This window comes from Symphalangus syndactylus, chromosome 9, assembly GCF_028878055.3.
Source record: "Symphalangus syndactylus isolate Jambi chromosome 9, NHGRI_mSymSyn1-v2.1_pri, whole genome shotgun sequence".
Classification (NCBI taxonomy): Eukaryota; Metazoa; Chordata; class Mammalia; order Primates; family Hylobatidae; genus Symphalangus; species Symphalangus syndactylus.
The window spans coordinates 87,051,763-87,068,159 of record NC_072431.2 but is presented as its reverse complement, the minus strand read 5'-3'; the positions used below and the strand labels follow the sequence as shown (position 1 = coordinate 87,068,159).

At 42.1% G+C, this 16,397-nt stretch overlaps 1 protein-coding gene across 7 annotated transcripts in view; it reads left to right on the top strand.

Annotated features, from left to right (window-relative positions):
* Positions 1–16,397, top strand: part of HECW1 (HECT, C2 and WW domain containing E3 ubiquitin protein ligase 1) — a 473,895-nt gene that overhangs the window by 339,566 nt on the left and 117,932 nt on the right. For all 7 annotated transcript variants that reach the window (XM_055293321.2, XM_055293322.2, XM_055293319.2 and 4 more), the window contains 2 exons: positions 10,107–10,249; positions 14,880–14,980. In XM_055293321.2, the coding sequence (XP_055149296.1) occupies positions 10,107–10,249; positions 14,880–14,980 (244 nt within the window). The remainder of the gene's footprint in view (positions 1–10,106; positions 10,250–14,879; positions 14,981–16,397) is intronic.

Sequence of the window (16,397 nt, the reverse complement as noted above, 5' to 3'; positions counted from 1 at the left end):
GCCATTTATTATCTCACAATTCTGTAGGTCAGAAGTCTGGGCACAACCTGAGTTCTCTGCTCAGGATCTCAGATGCTGAAACTACTTGTGTTCTCATCTAGGGCCTTGTCTGGTGAAAACATTGTTTCCAAGATCATTCAGGTTGTTGGCAGAATTGAGATCCTTGCTAGTTATTGGCCAGAGCAGTCCTTGACACCTGACCCTCTCCATCATCAAAGCCATTGATGGAGAATGTCCCTTGCATTGAATCCTTCTCACATTTTGTCCCTCTGACTTCAGACAGGGCCCAATCTTTTTGTTTTTAAGGGCTGCTCTAATTAGGTCAGGCTCACCCAAATAATCTCCCCGTCCACTGATTAATTCAAGGTCAGTTGCTTGGTAATCTAATCATGGCTTGGCATCCAACACATTCACGGGCCCCACCTGCACCCAGTGGAAGGGGATTCTACAGAGTGTGTACACAGGGGGCAGAAATCTTGAGGACCATCTCAGAATTCTCTCTACCACATTTATTATCCTTCAGTGCCAACCTGTGTAGGTGGCCACACCCCACACGAGATGAAAAGTTTCACTTTGCTTCCTCTTCAGAGAAGTCCATCACTATAATGTAATCCTTAGATTTTCTGCCAGAACAAAAACTGGTGTGAGTTGGGCTTTGAGTGTGCATTATAGCATGCATAAAGGAGTATATTTAAGCTAACCCACAAACTTGGATTGTATACCATTTTTGCAGTATCATTATCCAGTTACCACAGGAAGTTGCCATTCGTTCATTTTCTCATATATCAGTGTGCTCAGTTCACGTCACATGTGGTTTCTGTGTACCAAGCTTTTCTGTGTTTCAAAGACATAACTTCATTGACAATTGTAAGAGAGAGGCTGAAGACAGGGAGACCAGTTAGGAAGTAATTACAAGGACAAGGAATGACAAGAGCCATACATAGACTAGTGGAAGTAAAGCGAAAGAATGGACTCTAGAGTGAGGAAGAAAATTTAGACTCACTGACTGATTGGATATGGGCTCCTGAAGGTTCACCAAGGGTTGATCAAGGTTGACCAAGATATGCAGATGAGGAGCATCACTGAAGATGACAATTTACTGACAAAGCATGTGTGGAAGGCAAAGTTAGAATAATAGCTCTTTTCTTACTTCTGTGTTCTGGGCACTCTAAAGTAGGCACAAGAAGGTCAGTTACATTGCTTATGATCACACAGCAGATTTTGTTCTTAGTTTCCAGTCTGTTCATCCAATCCTATGCTTTCTCTATAGGTGTTTAAGTGAATCATCTCCAGAAGTAAAAGATTGGAGATATACATATGGATATAAATATAAATATGGATACAGATATAGACAGAATACATATATGTGTAATACATGTATGTATACAAATATGTACAGATACATAATATACAAATATATAATATACAAATTTTACATATAATATACAATTATATGCATATTACATATTTAAACACATACACAGAGACCTTGCTTCCCATTCTACCAAACCACAACTAAATATTGGCCTAATTTGCCATAGCAGTACCTATAAATAAAATCAGTATTATTCTATTTTGTAGCTGAGGATTCTCATATAGAGCGAGATGGTGAAGGCTTGATCAAAATCCAGTTTATTTGCTCTTATGCAAATATTTCAAGAAGAAATATAAACTTTCCATATATTATACGCATATATATATATAAACATATATGCAGATTCCCTGCAGTTACAAGGCTTACTTCTCAGCAGCATGGTCTCTGGCACTTCCTTCCTAGGATAGAGTCAAACCACACACTACTGGGAGGGGCAGATCTTCTCCCATGACCAGACTCCAAGGGCACCACTTCTTAATGTAAAACGCCATTATGTTGCTAGCGAGAAGGGGGAAGAATGCTCCTGATTCAATTCCTACTCTACTAATGGAGTTGTCTATCATTGTCCTTGACTTTAGGCAGCACTATTTTTGAATGTCATTTTTAAACCTAATGACTAGTGCCACCTGAATTGAAAGTCACATACATTGCAAGGTTCTAAGGAAAAGTAGCTGTAGTTCACATGCTCCATTTGCTTCTTGCCTGCTCTTTCTCCTTCAGGGAGAACTTTTACACAGAAAGCACCAAGTCCAGTCCATTTAATTTCCATTAGTAATAAATCATGGCGTTGGCTGAATGGTACCAGGCAGCCTTTTGTGAATGAAACCTATGTTTCATTTCCCCCCTTTATATCTGGCTGCAAGAGAGGAGAGGCAAAGCCAGATGCCAGTCTAACTGATGTCATGACCTATGTCACACAGTTAAGACTACCCTTCCTCCACATCATGAGGTATCTAATCTCCACTTCTAATTGGTATTCCTGCCTTACTCTTGAATATCCTCTACCCCTTCAAACTGAACACAACCCAAATCAAATTAACTTTCCTTACCAGTTTTCCATCCTTAACCTTTTCTGAATTTCATAAATTTGTGAGTGTGCATAAATGAATCACTATACCTCTGTTCTCACAGACTGGAGTCATTTTTTCTCATACCTCTCCGTAAATGAATATACTAAGTGAAAATACTTTCCAACTCATGTCTGAAATTTCCCAAAAAGTTTTCTCCTTTTTGATTGTAGCATCACCCTCACATCCATATCCTCATCATCTTAGCTACATTGAGGAAATAATGGGTCCCATTATTTACTCTGCCGTAGCCAGTAACTCTTTCTACCATGGCACAATCTTCCCTTTATAATATCAACAATAAAAGCAGATCAAGTTAGGAAAAATTGCAAAGTTCATTGTCACACAAAAAGTATAGATTACAATCTGGGAGACTTCAAACCAAGTGGTAAAAAGCTCCACTAAGCAGTTACAACAGAGTTTATAAAGCATAAAGGAGGAAGTATTTTGACTTTTTCCATGATTGGCTGTTATACATTATCGTTTTTCTTTTCAAGAAAAACAGAGCTGTTTAAGCCGATCTATCTATAGCTGACTGGTTTAATTTCGCTGAGTCATGTGGACAAGGATGTTAAAGCTTACATTTTATGTTTATAATTAGAAAAAGCCTTTCAGGGAAATTAGCATGACAAGTTTTGATTACATGGTTATGGGCAGTTGGCTTTGGGGTATATCTAAACTGTGGCCTCCATTTTTATTTTTCTCTATTATTATTGAGATGGAGTCTCGCTCTGTCCCCCAGGCTGGAGTGCAGTGGGATGATCTCGGCTCACTGCAACCTCCGCCTCCTGGGTTCAAGCGACTCTCCTGCCTCAGCCTCCCTAGTAGCTGGGATTACAGGCGCATGCCACTATGCCTGGCTAATTTTTGTATTTTTAGTAGAGAGGGAGTTTTACCATGTTGGCCAGGCTGGTCTCCAACTCCTGACCTCAAGCGTTCCTGCTGCCTTGGCCTCCCAAAGTGCTGGGATTACAGGCACGAGCCACTGTGCCCAGCCCCGTTTTTATTTTTCTTTAACAATGTCTTTAACATTTCTCCAGATGATCAAGGTCTACATGAATGACTCATAGTTTCCTTGACCACCCCAATCTCTTTGACCTTCAATTATATTCACCATGAGCCATCCATTCCTGCACTTATACCCTAGATCTTGTTGAAATAACACAAGCTCTCCAGCCCTGTACAGTCTTCTATCCTTCCATACCCAGGCCTCTATTTCCATCATTCTGTTCCTTCATTGCTTTGGCACACTCAGTCATTCAGCCCCTCTCTGCATTCCTAGCTATGTCCCTCCTCCCACATGCCCTCAATCTTGGGAATCCAGGCTCGGGAATTTGTGACCTCTTCCTCTCCCACGCCATAGCTCTCACTGACATTTAACCAGTCCACACTCTGCCACCCTTTTCTCCTTGCCTGCTAGTCTCCCCACCACTTTGCACTTATCTTACCTGATCTGCCTCCTCCAGGCCTGACCCATCTATGGGCCACCCATCTGTGGGTCACCTCCAGGCCTGACACCACATCTATGTGTCATTTGCATGGTGCAGATCCTTCAGGTGCTCCCAGATGCCTTCAGGATAAGTCCAAGCTCTGGCCAGGAGGCTGTTCATGATCTGGATTCTACATATCTATTCAGTTTCATCCACAACAAGATCCTCCAGTATGACCCAGACGTAGTAAGCCACTTGCAGTTCCCCAAGGGACTCATGTACTCTGTGAACTTCAGCCCCTGCCCATGGCACCCCTCTACCTAGAATGTTCCTCCCACCCCTTCTTCATCCCAACAATACTTGCTTTTTTTTTTTTTTTTTTTTGAGACGGAGTCTCACTCTGTCACCCAGGCTGGAGTGCAGTGGTGCGATCTTGGCTCACTGCAACCTCCGCTGATCAGGTTCAAGCAATTTTCCTGCCTCAGCCTCCCAAGTAAGTGGGATTACAGGTGCCTGCCACCATGCCTGGCTAATTTTTGTAGTTTTTAGTAGGGATGGGGTTTCACCATCTTGGCCAGGCTTGTCTTGAACTCTTGACCTCATGATCCACCCACCTCAGCCTTCCAAAGTGCTGGGATTACAACCATGAGCCACCGCACCCAGCCAGTTGTCTATTTTTTAAGACTCAGTTAAAGCGTTATGTTCTCTGGGAAATCATCTCTACCTGACCATCAGGCTGAGCCTTTGGGAAGCCTTACTATAGCAGTGCTTTGTCATTGTCTGCCTGCAATGTAAGACTCTGAGGTCTAAAGTTGAAGGCTGTGGCCCCAGCACTCCAGCACAGAAGGGTGGTAGGTGTGTCCCAGCATCCAGCTCACAGCCAGTGCCCAACAAGTGTTTATGAATGAATGAATACAACCTTCCCCTCCTTTATTTACCAACCCTCTCCTAATTTCTGCCTAAATTGCTCATTATGCAACTGCTACCACTTTACATAATTGCCAATTAAATATTTCCTTTAGTTAGTTACCCTGTTTTAATTTCATTAAGTTCAATCTATAAAAGTTCTGTTTAGAGGCGATCTACCTCAGATCTTTTCTGAAGCAAGATGGAATATAATAAGCATCTTAGTTCTATAAATGGCCTATTGAGTAAACAACACAAACAAGATAAATAACATCCTCCTATATTGCAGCACCAGTCCTAATATCTCTCTGGAAGACTGAAGATGATAGGAGCACATCAGTGGTTTTCAACAAGGGTGATTTTGTCTCCCCAAAGGACATGAGGCAATGTCTGGAGACATTTTTGGCTACCATATCTAGGGGAGTGTCACTGGCATCTGATGGGTAGAGATCCACTTCCATCCACTGCCATTAATAAGAATACCAACAAAAAATAAGCTGTTAAACTCAGGTTTGAAGAATGTTTTACAGATCATTGGACTAAATATTTAGGCCACAGAGGAAGATTTAGATCTGGTGTAAGAAATACTTTCCTAACTGTAACATTATTTGATATTAAAATAGATTATTACTGAGAGAACAGTGGTTCTCCACCCGGTTGCACAGTGGAGTCACCTGGGAAGCTTTAAACACTACCAGTGCCCCACTCTCTCAAGGGAGTCTAATATAGTCAAGAATGGGACCCAGTAATGGGTACTATTGTGGAAGCTTCCAGATTGTTCTGAGAACCAAGGCTAAGACCCACTGGTCAAAGCAAAAGTAAGAATCCCAACACCTGTGCTTAAACAAAAGAAAGTTTACTTTTAGCCATAAGGGTGCTTGATCCTGTAGGAATACTATATGCATCATTCTTGCTCATAGTGGCCCCAGCGGTGGGCGTTGTATAGCTGTCTTCCTGCTGCTGCTGCTCAGTTGAAAAGGCCTGACAGTTGAGTCCTAAAGTGAAGCCAATAAAGAGAATTCAGACTCTGATGCTCTGATGAAGAAATGACCTATGGAACTTTCTTTTCTGACCCGAGTGCCAATAGTCTTTTGTTTAGGACAGTTTCATGGCTTGTGAGGAGGTGAGGAGCCATTTATTCATTGGTTGGCCCAAGCATGTGTTACAGTTGCTCTGAAAAGCTCAGATCAAAAGGTAAAGGACAAAGATGGAAAATAGCCAGACATCAGACCCCCAAGGATGCCCAGGATTGGCTTTGTCATTTCCACACTGGTTTTCTTTCACTGCTGAAGTAAGAGGCAAGGAGATAAAATTCCCAAACCAGCAGAGGGCTTAGGCAACAATACATCCTTTTTAAAAGAAGGAAAACAAAAAAAAAACCTTTTGCAGTTATAGTTCACAAATTTATCTTTTAACCAAGAAGTGGCCATTTCTCTGGAAACAAAGAGTGGGCCTTAGTAATAGGTCAATCATAGCTTTTGTCTGCATACTAAGCATTTGAAATAGGCCTACAGATTACTACAAATAGCTGTATAGGATTATTGGCCATTAAGGGCCAGCTGAAATGAGTTAGTAAACTTAAGAAAGTTCAATAACCAGAGAGTCAAAAGGAGAAGGTAATAGTAAATCATGAGGCAGGTGGGGTCTGGATAGAATAGGAATGGAGAGGGAAGAAACTTGGTCTAACATGGCATGGGCCTTCTTTTCCCATTCTATAGGTGAAGATGCTGAGGTTTGGAGAGATTGTGAATAACAGAGTCCAGAACTTGGATGTGCAGAGCTAGGAATAAAGCCAAGTTTATCTCACTCCAAAGGTTCTTCAGAGGCTTGAAGTAAAGGCCAAGTCAGGGTAGCCAGGTGAAATCCATGATACTGGCTTGAGGCTCATGGGTGCAAGTAGCTTGTCCACAAACAGACTTTTACATTTTCAGGACTACTCACTAGTTCTTAACAGAGCCTGACCTAGCTGGGGGTCTACATGGACTCCAGTAACCATGGCATGGAGACGAGGGCCTGGTGGGGAGAGAGGTTGATGTCTGGGATGAAGGGGTGAGTGTGTGAAGAGAGTTTAAGAAGAAAGTTCTTGTGGAGGGAGGAAAGAACCCAGAAGCTCCTGCTAAGTTTCATAATATATTTTGATAAGCTAACTTCGGTGTCCCATGTAGGCTACTGTAGGTAGAAATAGTCTCATTTTAATAAAGGTGATTATATTTTTCCTTGTGCAAATAATAGTTGTTCATTATAGAAAGCATGGAAAATACAGAAAAAGGAAATGGGGGAAAATATATTCTTACTTGGTAAAACAACTGTTATAAAATCTGTTGTAATTTTTTCCAGTCTTTTTCTATTCCTATAATTCATATTATTGTGATCATGAATTGTATTTGTCCTGCTTTTGTTACTTAACACTGCAAAACAAGCATTTTCCATCTTACTGGCATTTAGTGTTACATGTAATTATATATCTTTATATATAAATTATTATAATTTAGAAAAGTATGAACTATTCTATTATATGTGCATATCACAATGTACCTAACCTATTGTTGGGCATTTAGATTAGAAGATATATTATAATACACTCCAGAATGGAATAACTGGACCAAAAACATAGAAGTTTTAAGGACCTGAGACAATCAGCAGGGCTGGATTCTCACTTAGGAAGGCCTTTTTAGAGTAGTACCTATTCCTGGGTTTGATCCTCAAACTTGACATGCCCATAATTCAGTTTTCTCAGTACTGGGAATGATTAGTTCTTAGGAGTTATATAGGAGTTAACTAAAACTAATTTGTAATAGCAATCAGAGTTACCACATGGTCACTGTGGAACTCATTAGTTCTGTTTGTCAAATATTTCTGTGGTCCATCTCCCAGGCACCCTATAGGATTATACTTCCTGCTCCCTGAGGGTGGCTAGGGCCTGTGTCTAGTTCTGAGGAGCTATGTTTGGAAGTGAACACTTATTTACAGGGGGAGTTCTTTTTGCCTCTGTCACTGTAACTGGCAATGCTTGAGAGGGTGGCAGCTCCATCAGCCCACAGTGAGAATGTGAGCAAGAAATACAACTTGAAGCCCCTGAGACTTGGAAGTTGGCTGTTAGTGCAGCATGCCCTAGCTCATCCTGACTGCCACAAAGAAGATACTCACATTAGCATGCCCAACATATTTAATCTCTGTAGATAGAAACCAACTAAAGTTAAAAGATTGCTAGGCCGGGCGTGGTGGCTCACGCCTGTAATCTCAGCACTTTGGGAGGCTGAGGCAGGTGGATCACGAGGTCAGGAGATCGAGACCATCCTGGCTAACACAGTGAAACCCTGTCTCTACTAAAAATACAAAAAATTAGGCGGACGTGGTGGCGGGCGCCTATAGTCCCAGCTACTCGGGAGGCCGAGGCAAAGAATGGTGTGAACCTGGGAGGCACAGCTTGCAGTGAGCCGAGATTGTGCCACTGCACTCTGGCCTGGGCAAGAGAACTAGACTTTGTCTCAAAAAAAAAAAAAAAAAAAAAAGATTGCTGTTAGGATTCATCAGAATAAAAGAAAATATGTATTTATTTCAGGTGTTTCACAGCCCTTGATTAAGGGGACTGTAACATTCAATGTTAATTAAGACTTCCTCCTCCTAGGTAGTTTGGGCTGGGCAATGCCAACATTTACCTTCCCGAGTCTCCTTTTTACACTTTTAATTTTCACACGCGTTCATGTGAAGAGACCACCAAACAGGCTTTGTGTGAGCAATAAAGCTTTTTAATCACCTGGGTGCAGGCGGGCTGAGTCCAAAACTGGAGTCAGCAAAGGGAGATAGGGGTGGGGCCGTTTTATAGGATTTGGGTAGACAGTGGAAAATTAGAGTCAAAGGAGGTTGTTCTCTGGCAGGCAGGGGTGGGGGTCACAAGGTGCTCAGTGGGGGAGCTTCTGAGCCAAGAGAAGGAATTTCATAAGGTAATGTCATCAGTTAAGGCAGGAACAGGCCATTTTCACTTCTTTTGTGATTTTTCAGTTACTTCAGGCCATCTGGATGTATACGTGCAGGTCACAGGGAATATGATGGCTTAGCTTGGCCTCTGAGGCCTGACATTCATGTTGACCAAGCCAACTTCTGATGGTCACGGTCTTCCTTTAATTGTTATTGTTTTATTTTAAAAGTCACACCATACGCTATTTAACAAATACTTTTTTAAATTTTTGTGTATATTGTTTTGAGATGGAGTCTCACTCTGTCGCCCAGGCTGGAGTCCAGTAGTGCAGTCTCAGCTCACTGCAACCTCCACCTCCCAGGTTCAAGCAATTCTCCTGCCTCAGTCTCCCAAAGTAGGTGGGATTACAGGTGCCCACCACCACAACCGGCTAACAAATGAATACTTTAGAATCAAATGAAGTAAAATGTGAAAGACCTGCTTTCCCCCTCCCCTACCAGTCCACTTCCTGGAGTTCAGTTTGGAGCATCCCCCTCTAGACATTTTCTCTGCAGTTCAAAGTACAAATGGAATCCTACTCTTCGTATTCTTCTGCGCTTTGCTTTTTCACTTAGTTTCTTGGGTGTCTTTTCACGTCGGTGCATGTTGATTCACCCCTTTCTTTTAATGATGGCAGAGTTCTCAGTTTCAAAGATTTATCAGCCTTCACTTAACCAGTTTCCTCTTTGTAAACAGTTTTGGGTTTTTTCCCCAGTCTTTTGCTATTGTTAGTAATGCTCCAATAAACATCCCTGTTAAATGTATCTTTTGCACATTTGTGCAAGTTAATCCAGAAGGAAAATCTCTAAAAATATAATTCTAGGTTGAAGGGATTTGCAGTTTAAATGCCAGTAAATATTGCCAGTTCCCTTCCCAAAGGTCAAATCAATTTGCGTTCCCACCAAAACAGTGTGAGAATTCTTGTCTCTTCCCCCTCTCAAGGATGCAGGGTATTACCAAACTTCTAGAAATCTCTTCCATCATAATCATGAAAAATGATATTGCATTGTTGATTTAGAGTACATTTTCTTAATTACAGGTGAGTTTGTGCTTGTTCTTTCTTTAAGTATGATAATACCTTCAATCAAGTATGGTGAGGCTTTGGTGGCATTCTTTCTCTTTAAAATGTGCTGATTTTACTGTTTGAATCTCAAAGAATAAGCCTATTTTTAAGCCCTGTGGAAGCATCTTGTCGCTGCCCCTCATTTACTGAATAAACAGGGTTCACAGCATTTCTGAGACCCTTTTTATATATATATGTATATTATAGCTAGGATGTTTTACAGTGACAGCATCAAGGCAGATGGACTGGGAATTGGCCAGCCCTCCAACCTCTCAGTTAATTGATGTGACATATTCTTTCATTGCAGCAATTCAGTTTTGTGTCCTTGCCCACTGACGTGCTGGAAATTGAGGTGAAGGACAAGTTTGCCAAGAGCCGCCCCATCATCAAGCGCTTCTTGGGAAAGCTGTCGATGCCCGTTCAAAGACTCCTGGAGAGACACGCCATAGGGTAAACCTCTGACTGAGATCTTACTATCACTAGGTTCCCGCCAACAGGCCGTGCCCAAAGGTGGCCTGTAGGCTGCAATAGTATAGTCTCACAGAGAGTCAAAATGTTATCATTATATTTCCTTGGCTTTTCCTACTAATTATGTTGCCTGAGCCAACATAAGTGTTTGTTAGATTAAATAAACCCATCCCTTTTCACTTGATTGTGCAACACTGGTTACTTACCCAAGAGAGTAAAAAATCCTATTAAAAGTATTAAACAGTATTAAAAGAAGCCCTCAATGGGGCATTTTTCTGTACAGGTAGAAACTAAAGTTTGTTTTACTATGAAGAATATTATTTCATTCATATGCCGGTCTGGTATGTAAGATTTAATCATATGTGACATATCCATAACAAGATGAAATACTGAGTAACTACTGTACAGTGTCTTACTTAGAAGACACTAGTATCTGCAGATGCTAGATAACATGGATGAGAATTTGAAAGCATGATTCCCATGGAATGACAGCAGTTAATATGCTCACAGAATTCAATTGTATATGAGAATGGGTTTCTGTTTTGTCTCTTTTACATTCATGTCCACTCATGGTTCTCATTAAAGTGGACTATGACCAGATAACAGCCCTATGTATAATATGTATTTCTTTAGGTAACAGGGACTACATTTGAAAACACTAAATAAAGCTTTCTATTGATCAACATATACTTATATAAAATGTAACTCTTACAAAGATAGCAAAAGAATGAGAAAAAATATGCAGAATTTCCAAGTCTCTTAATTTAAAGTTCTTTGGATTATCAGAAGGACTTTGGAATCACTGATAATTATCATAAAGACATTTATTAATAATTGGAACCTTATGGTGTGTATGCAGCAGGGTGCACAGAGACCTACCACTAACTCTCCAGTCAAAGGTAGCTGAGTTTATGGAGCTGCAGTCACGTGTCACACGCAGTGTTTGCACTTGCCATTCATGGTTGTGAGGATTAAACAGACAAAAAGTGGGCATAAAGAACCTAGCACGGTCACTGGCACGTAGTAGGAACACAAAAGAAAATGGTATTCCTTGTGATCTTTTTTATTTCATTCAGTCCTCATAATGCTTCTGTGACAGCATTATCACCATTCCTCCACGAGGAAACAAGGCTTCAAAAGGATCAATAATTATGTAAACCCAAGGCTTGTGGGTGGCAGAGATCCAGCCGGAGCTCAGACTCACACCTGTGTCTCTCCAAAGCCCAAGAGCTATCCCCGCACAACAGGCTTCTCTCAGGGTTCCTGGGACTGATTCTCTAGTTTATTGTGGGCCACCCTTTTCATTTCTCTCCTTCTCTGCCCTACTGGCTGCTCTCACAGCTGTTAGCACCTCTGCCAGGGGGTGGGCTGGAGAACAAAAACAGGGGCTGTGTGGGATTCTTTTTTTTTTTTTTTGAGACGGAGTCTCGCTCTGTCGCCCAGGCTGGAGTGCAGTGGCGCAATCTCGGCTCACTGCAAGCTCCGCCTCCCGGGTTCACGCCATTCTCCTGCCTCAGCCTCTCCGAGTAGCTGGGACTACAGGCGCCCGCCACCACGCCCAGCTAATTTTTTGTATTTTTAGTAGAGACGGGGTTTCACCGTGGTCTCGATCTCCTGACCTCGTGATCCGCCCACCTCGGCCTCCCAAAGTGCTGGGATTACAAGCGTGAGCCACTGCACCCGGCCGTGTGGGATTCTTTCTACCCCAGCACCTAGTGCACTGCCGCCCTGCATGCATCAGATAGATATCAATTCGTACGTATGGAACAGAACTTCTCTCTCCAGCTTGCTGCAGCCGCAGAGCCCCTCTGCCCTCCCATGCTGAGTTCTCTCCTAAGTCCAAGCTGCCGGCTCCTATCTTCTTGGCACTGTCCCGCTCTCAAGCAAGTAACTGAGGTGGAAAAGGGTGTCCCCGACCAGAAGAAGGTTAGCTATGGTTTTCCCAGTGTTCTTGCCACCCAGGGAAATGGAGAGCACAGATCGAGTGTGATGGAGCTTACACCTCTCCAAGAGGCAGCAACGGCAAGCCATGGAGGCGTTTTTCCTCCCACCCTCTTTGATGGGATGACAGACCGCCCCCTGGTGGCGGCGCAGAGCAGCTCCGCCTCCAAAGCCTTCTGCTTCCACAGCCCCTGGGGGCCGCTTCTGCAGTGCTGCCTCTTCCGGAGGTGTCCCACCGTAGTTAGGAGCAGAGTGTTGGGGTGATGGCCATGGAAGCAGTGGCCATGCAGCCTGAGCCATGGCAGAACCCCAGAGTGCACCCATAACAAAAGTGAATCCACTTTGCACTGCAGCTTCCCTCTGCCCTCAGCACATGCACTCCCCATAAAGCCCCCTGCATCCGTGGCTTCTGAAACGTTTGGCTCCACCTGTACTGGCTCCCTCCCTGCCCTGAAATATTTGCACCTTTCCCCCCTGGGCACACATGCACTCTCATTTCCAATCCTCCCTCGATTCCTTGGCTTGTAAAATCCCAGGCTTCAGTTGGCTCTCTGCCTCTAACTCTAACCATCTCACCTTCGCACTGAAGTGTCACTGGCTGTCTCGAACCATTATTTAGTGGTCCTATCTTATGCCCCCAGCAGGACATAAGCTATTTAAAGGCAGGGGCAATGTATGACATGCTTTGTATCAACTGCAGCACCTTTCACATGGCAGGGGCTCAAAAAATATTTGTTAAGTGGATGAAAAGCAAAAAAAAGAAAAGCCCTGAAAGTAGATGCAAAGCATAATAAATGTACTTTTTGTTCCACTCTCTGATTGTCTTCAGGCCTCCCCTGATTTCAATTAAGTTTTGGGTTCAGGATGTCTTTGTTATGGTCGTAACAGACCTACTTCATAATATTGACCAAAGGCTCTTTCTAAATAGACAAAATATTGAAGCTCATCCTATTTTTTTCTGCACATAATGCTTTACTTAATGGACTTCTGAGGAACTCCAAACACTAAATCATGGCTTATCAAAGAACAATTTTTAAGTCAGGGGCTTGTTGGGATATAGGTTGTCTCATAATGCCAGTGTTTTCTAGAAAGAAACATTAAAACACTATAAGCCAGTGATTTATCTTTTTATTTTCATGTCACAAACTAATAAATGGAATAAATACAGAGTCATTTGAGTAACAACTGGTTTGGGGCTATGTGTTTGTTATTACTGGGTACCCTGGGTTTGTTAACTCCTGAATATCCTAAGGTGGTCACTCTTCCTATTTAGGCCAAGGTAAGGGGCAATTTACTCTGCTGAAGCTGTATTGTTAGTGAAAATATAATAGCAAAGTTTCAGGTTGATTGCCTCTAGAAAGTTTTCTTTTTATAATTAAGAAATTGCTTTGAGGGGGTGGAGGGGATGGCACGAAAGTCGAGGGTGGAGACTTGGGATCCCTAAATGCGGAGTCTCACAATTGGTGTTAAGTGGAAGTCACAAGCCAGAGAACTCAGCCCACGAGTCTTGCTCTGCTCCATCTTGGAGCAGGTGCCATTCTGTAGCACCCACAGACTCTCCAGTAACCATGACAGCATCCTTTCTTAGACATTACATATACACCACAAGATATGCATCTGCTGGCACTGTCCATCGTTGAGGACATATTTGGAAAATGGCAATCTGCACAGGAAAAGCAGGCCAAGGACATCCGTGTCTTTTTTTATTCTCTCTGTTTTAGAACACAGGTTGGCAAACTTTTTTGTACAGGGCCAGGTAGTAAATATTTTAGGCTTTGCAAGGCCCACAGTCCCTGTCCAAATTACTCAACTCTACCATTATAGCATGAAAGTTGCCACAGATAATACGTAAGCTAACAAGCATGGCCGTGCTCCAATAAAACTTTATTTATGGACACTGAAATTTGAATTTCATATGATTTTCACATGCCACAAAATGTTACTCTTCTTTTGTTTCTTTTTCCAACCACTTAAAATGTAAAAAGCTCACAACCGCACAAAAACAGGTGGTGGGCCACATTTAGCCCACAGGCTGTAGTTTGCCTACCACTGCTTTAGAATACAGACAGTCTGTTCAACTCAACCATTTTTTACTTTACAATGAATTCAACAGAAACCATATATCGAATTTTGAATTTTGAATTTTGGTCTTTTCCTGGGCTAGCGATACGCAACATGATACTTTTGTGAAGCTGGCAGCAGCAGCAAGCCATAGCTCCCAGTCAGCCACGTGATCACAGGGTAAACAAGTGATACTGTACTCTACAGTAGACTGTATTCAATAAATTGTATGAGATATCCAATACTTTATTATAAAATAGTTTTGTTTTTGTGTTACGTGATTTTGCATACTTGTAGGCTAATGTAAGTGTTTCGAGCACTTTTAAGGTAGGCTAGGCTAAGCTATGATGTTTGGTAGGCTAAATGTATTAAATGCATTTTTGACTTGCCAGTATTTTCAACTTTTGATGAGTTTATCAGGTCGTACTCCATGGTAGGTCAAGGGGCATCTGTATGTGATAAGGACTTCCTTACAGTTTTGTACTGTTGTTGAGCACATCAGGACTTCCCTGGGCTTGCCTGCCTCACCCACTTTTATAGAAAGCACACTGCATGGTCATTAGGAAGAGAGGTATTGACCAGAACTGTGATGGTGCTTATTTCCTTCTAGGGATAGGGTGGTCAGCTACACACTTGGCCGCAGGCTTCCAACAGATCATGTGAGTGGACAGCTGCAATTCCGATTTGAGATCACTTCCTCCATCCACCCAGGTATTTTCAGCATGAACTTCATGTCTTGTCCTAGGCTAGTGTCATAAGTGTGATTCCTTTCTCTAAAATACAATAACTATGGTTCTCTCCAGACATATCCTAGGTTTTGTGGTTATCTTCTCCATTTGAGGCCCAGAAGCCAGTGATCTATTCTGGAAGCCAGGTTGCTGTCCCCCTGATGGAGAAGCTCCTCTTCAATCTAGTGACCCAAAGGTATAGAGTAGACAGTGGACTGAAGGTTAACAATGAGGCCAACATGGATAGGGAGCTCTGTCTTATTTATCATCCTACCCCCAGCACCCACATAGGTGTTTAATCATCGCATACATGAATGAATGAATGAATGAACGTGAAACATCTTTCTACCTAGTAACTAGATATAGACTAGCCAGTTGCTAGAGAATGTCATGTTGAAGAACTATAATTGTACAATGAATTTTTATAATATCACAGAAAAACAAGAAAAGTATAAATAGGACAGAAAACTCCAGAATCATCCAGTGTTCCATTTAATGCTAAAACAGATTTCAAAATATGAATGATAAGATGCCTCATAATTCTATTTTTGCTCTTCTTCTGCAGCCCCCATATATCTCAATATAGATCACATTGAGAACTGTTAGGACCTCCTGGACCATTTACAAGTTGCTGTTAAGTCTAATGAAGCTCTTGAGAACTTAGAGCCTGGAGTTTATCACTACCCACTCATGAAACTCCAGGTGTACTTTCCTATGCCAATATACAACTTAGATTGTAAGAAAACACCTTGACTGTTTTGTCTTTTCAAATTCAGTCTATTTCTATATCCTGAGAATACAACTGACTCTTCCTTTGGTGTAGCCATAAGGACAGCTTTACAGCTCACCAGAGGGACTGATTTTCTTTAGTGAATTGCACTAATGCATTTGAAATGGGGAATTTCACATCTGGCAGGAATCCAGTAGAACAGCTGCAGGAAGGTAGAGTTAAACACTGGCTGCTACCTCATGAATGGCTGCTTGAGGTGAAGACCTTGTTTTTTTTTAAATTGGAATAAACTCTAAATGTTGGGAACCTTCCAGCCTGAGATATTGAATGACTGTGATTGTTCCCATTCTTCATCCAGCCTTTTTCTGCTCTCTGGTTGCCTGAGAATCCTGCTTACCCCTTATGCCACCCTGCAGGACCTAAGCATAGGAAACATTCTGAGCAAATGCAATTAACTAAATATAATCATCAAGGAGCTATAAATAACACCACTACTACCCTCATCCCTGGAAGTCATTCCATGTGGCAAACACTGTTGAGCACCTACTATGTGCCCAGAACTGGGTTAGTGCTAGGCTTCGGGCATTTTAACCAAAAGATGAATTCCCTTGAAACATATTTCGGAAATATATCCAGGACTGCAAGTTGTTGTTAACATAGCAAGAACTCA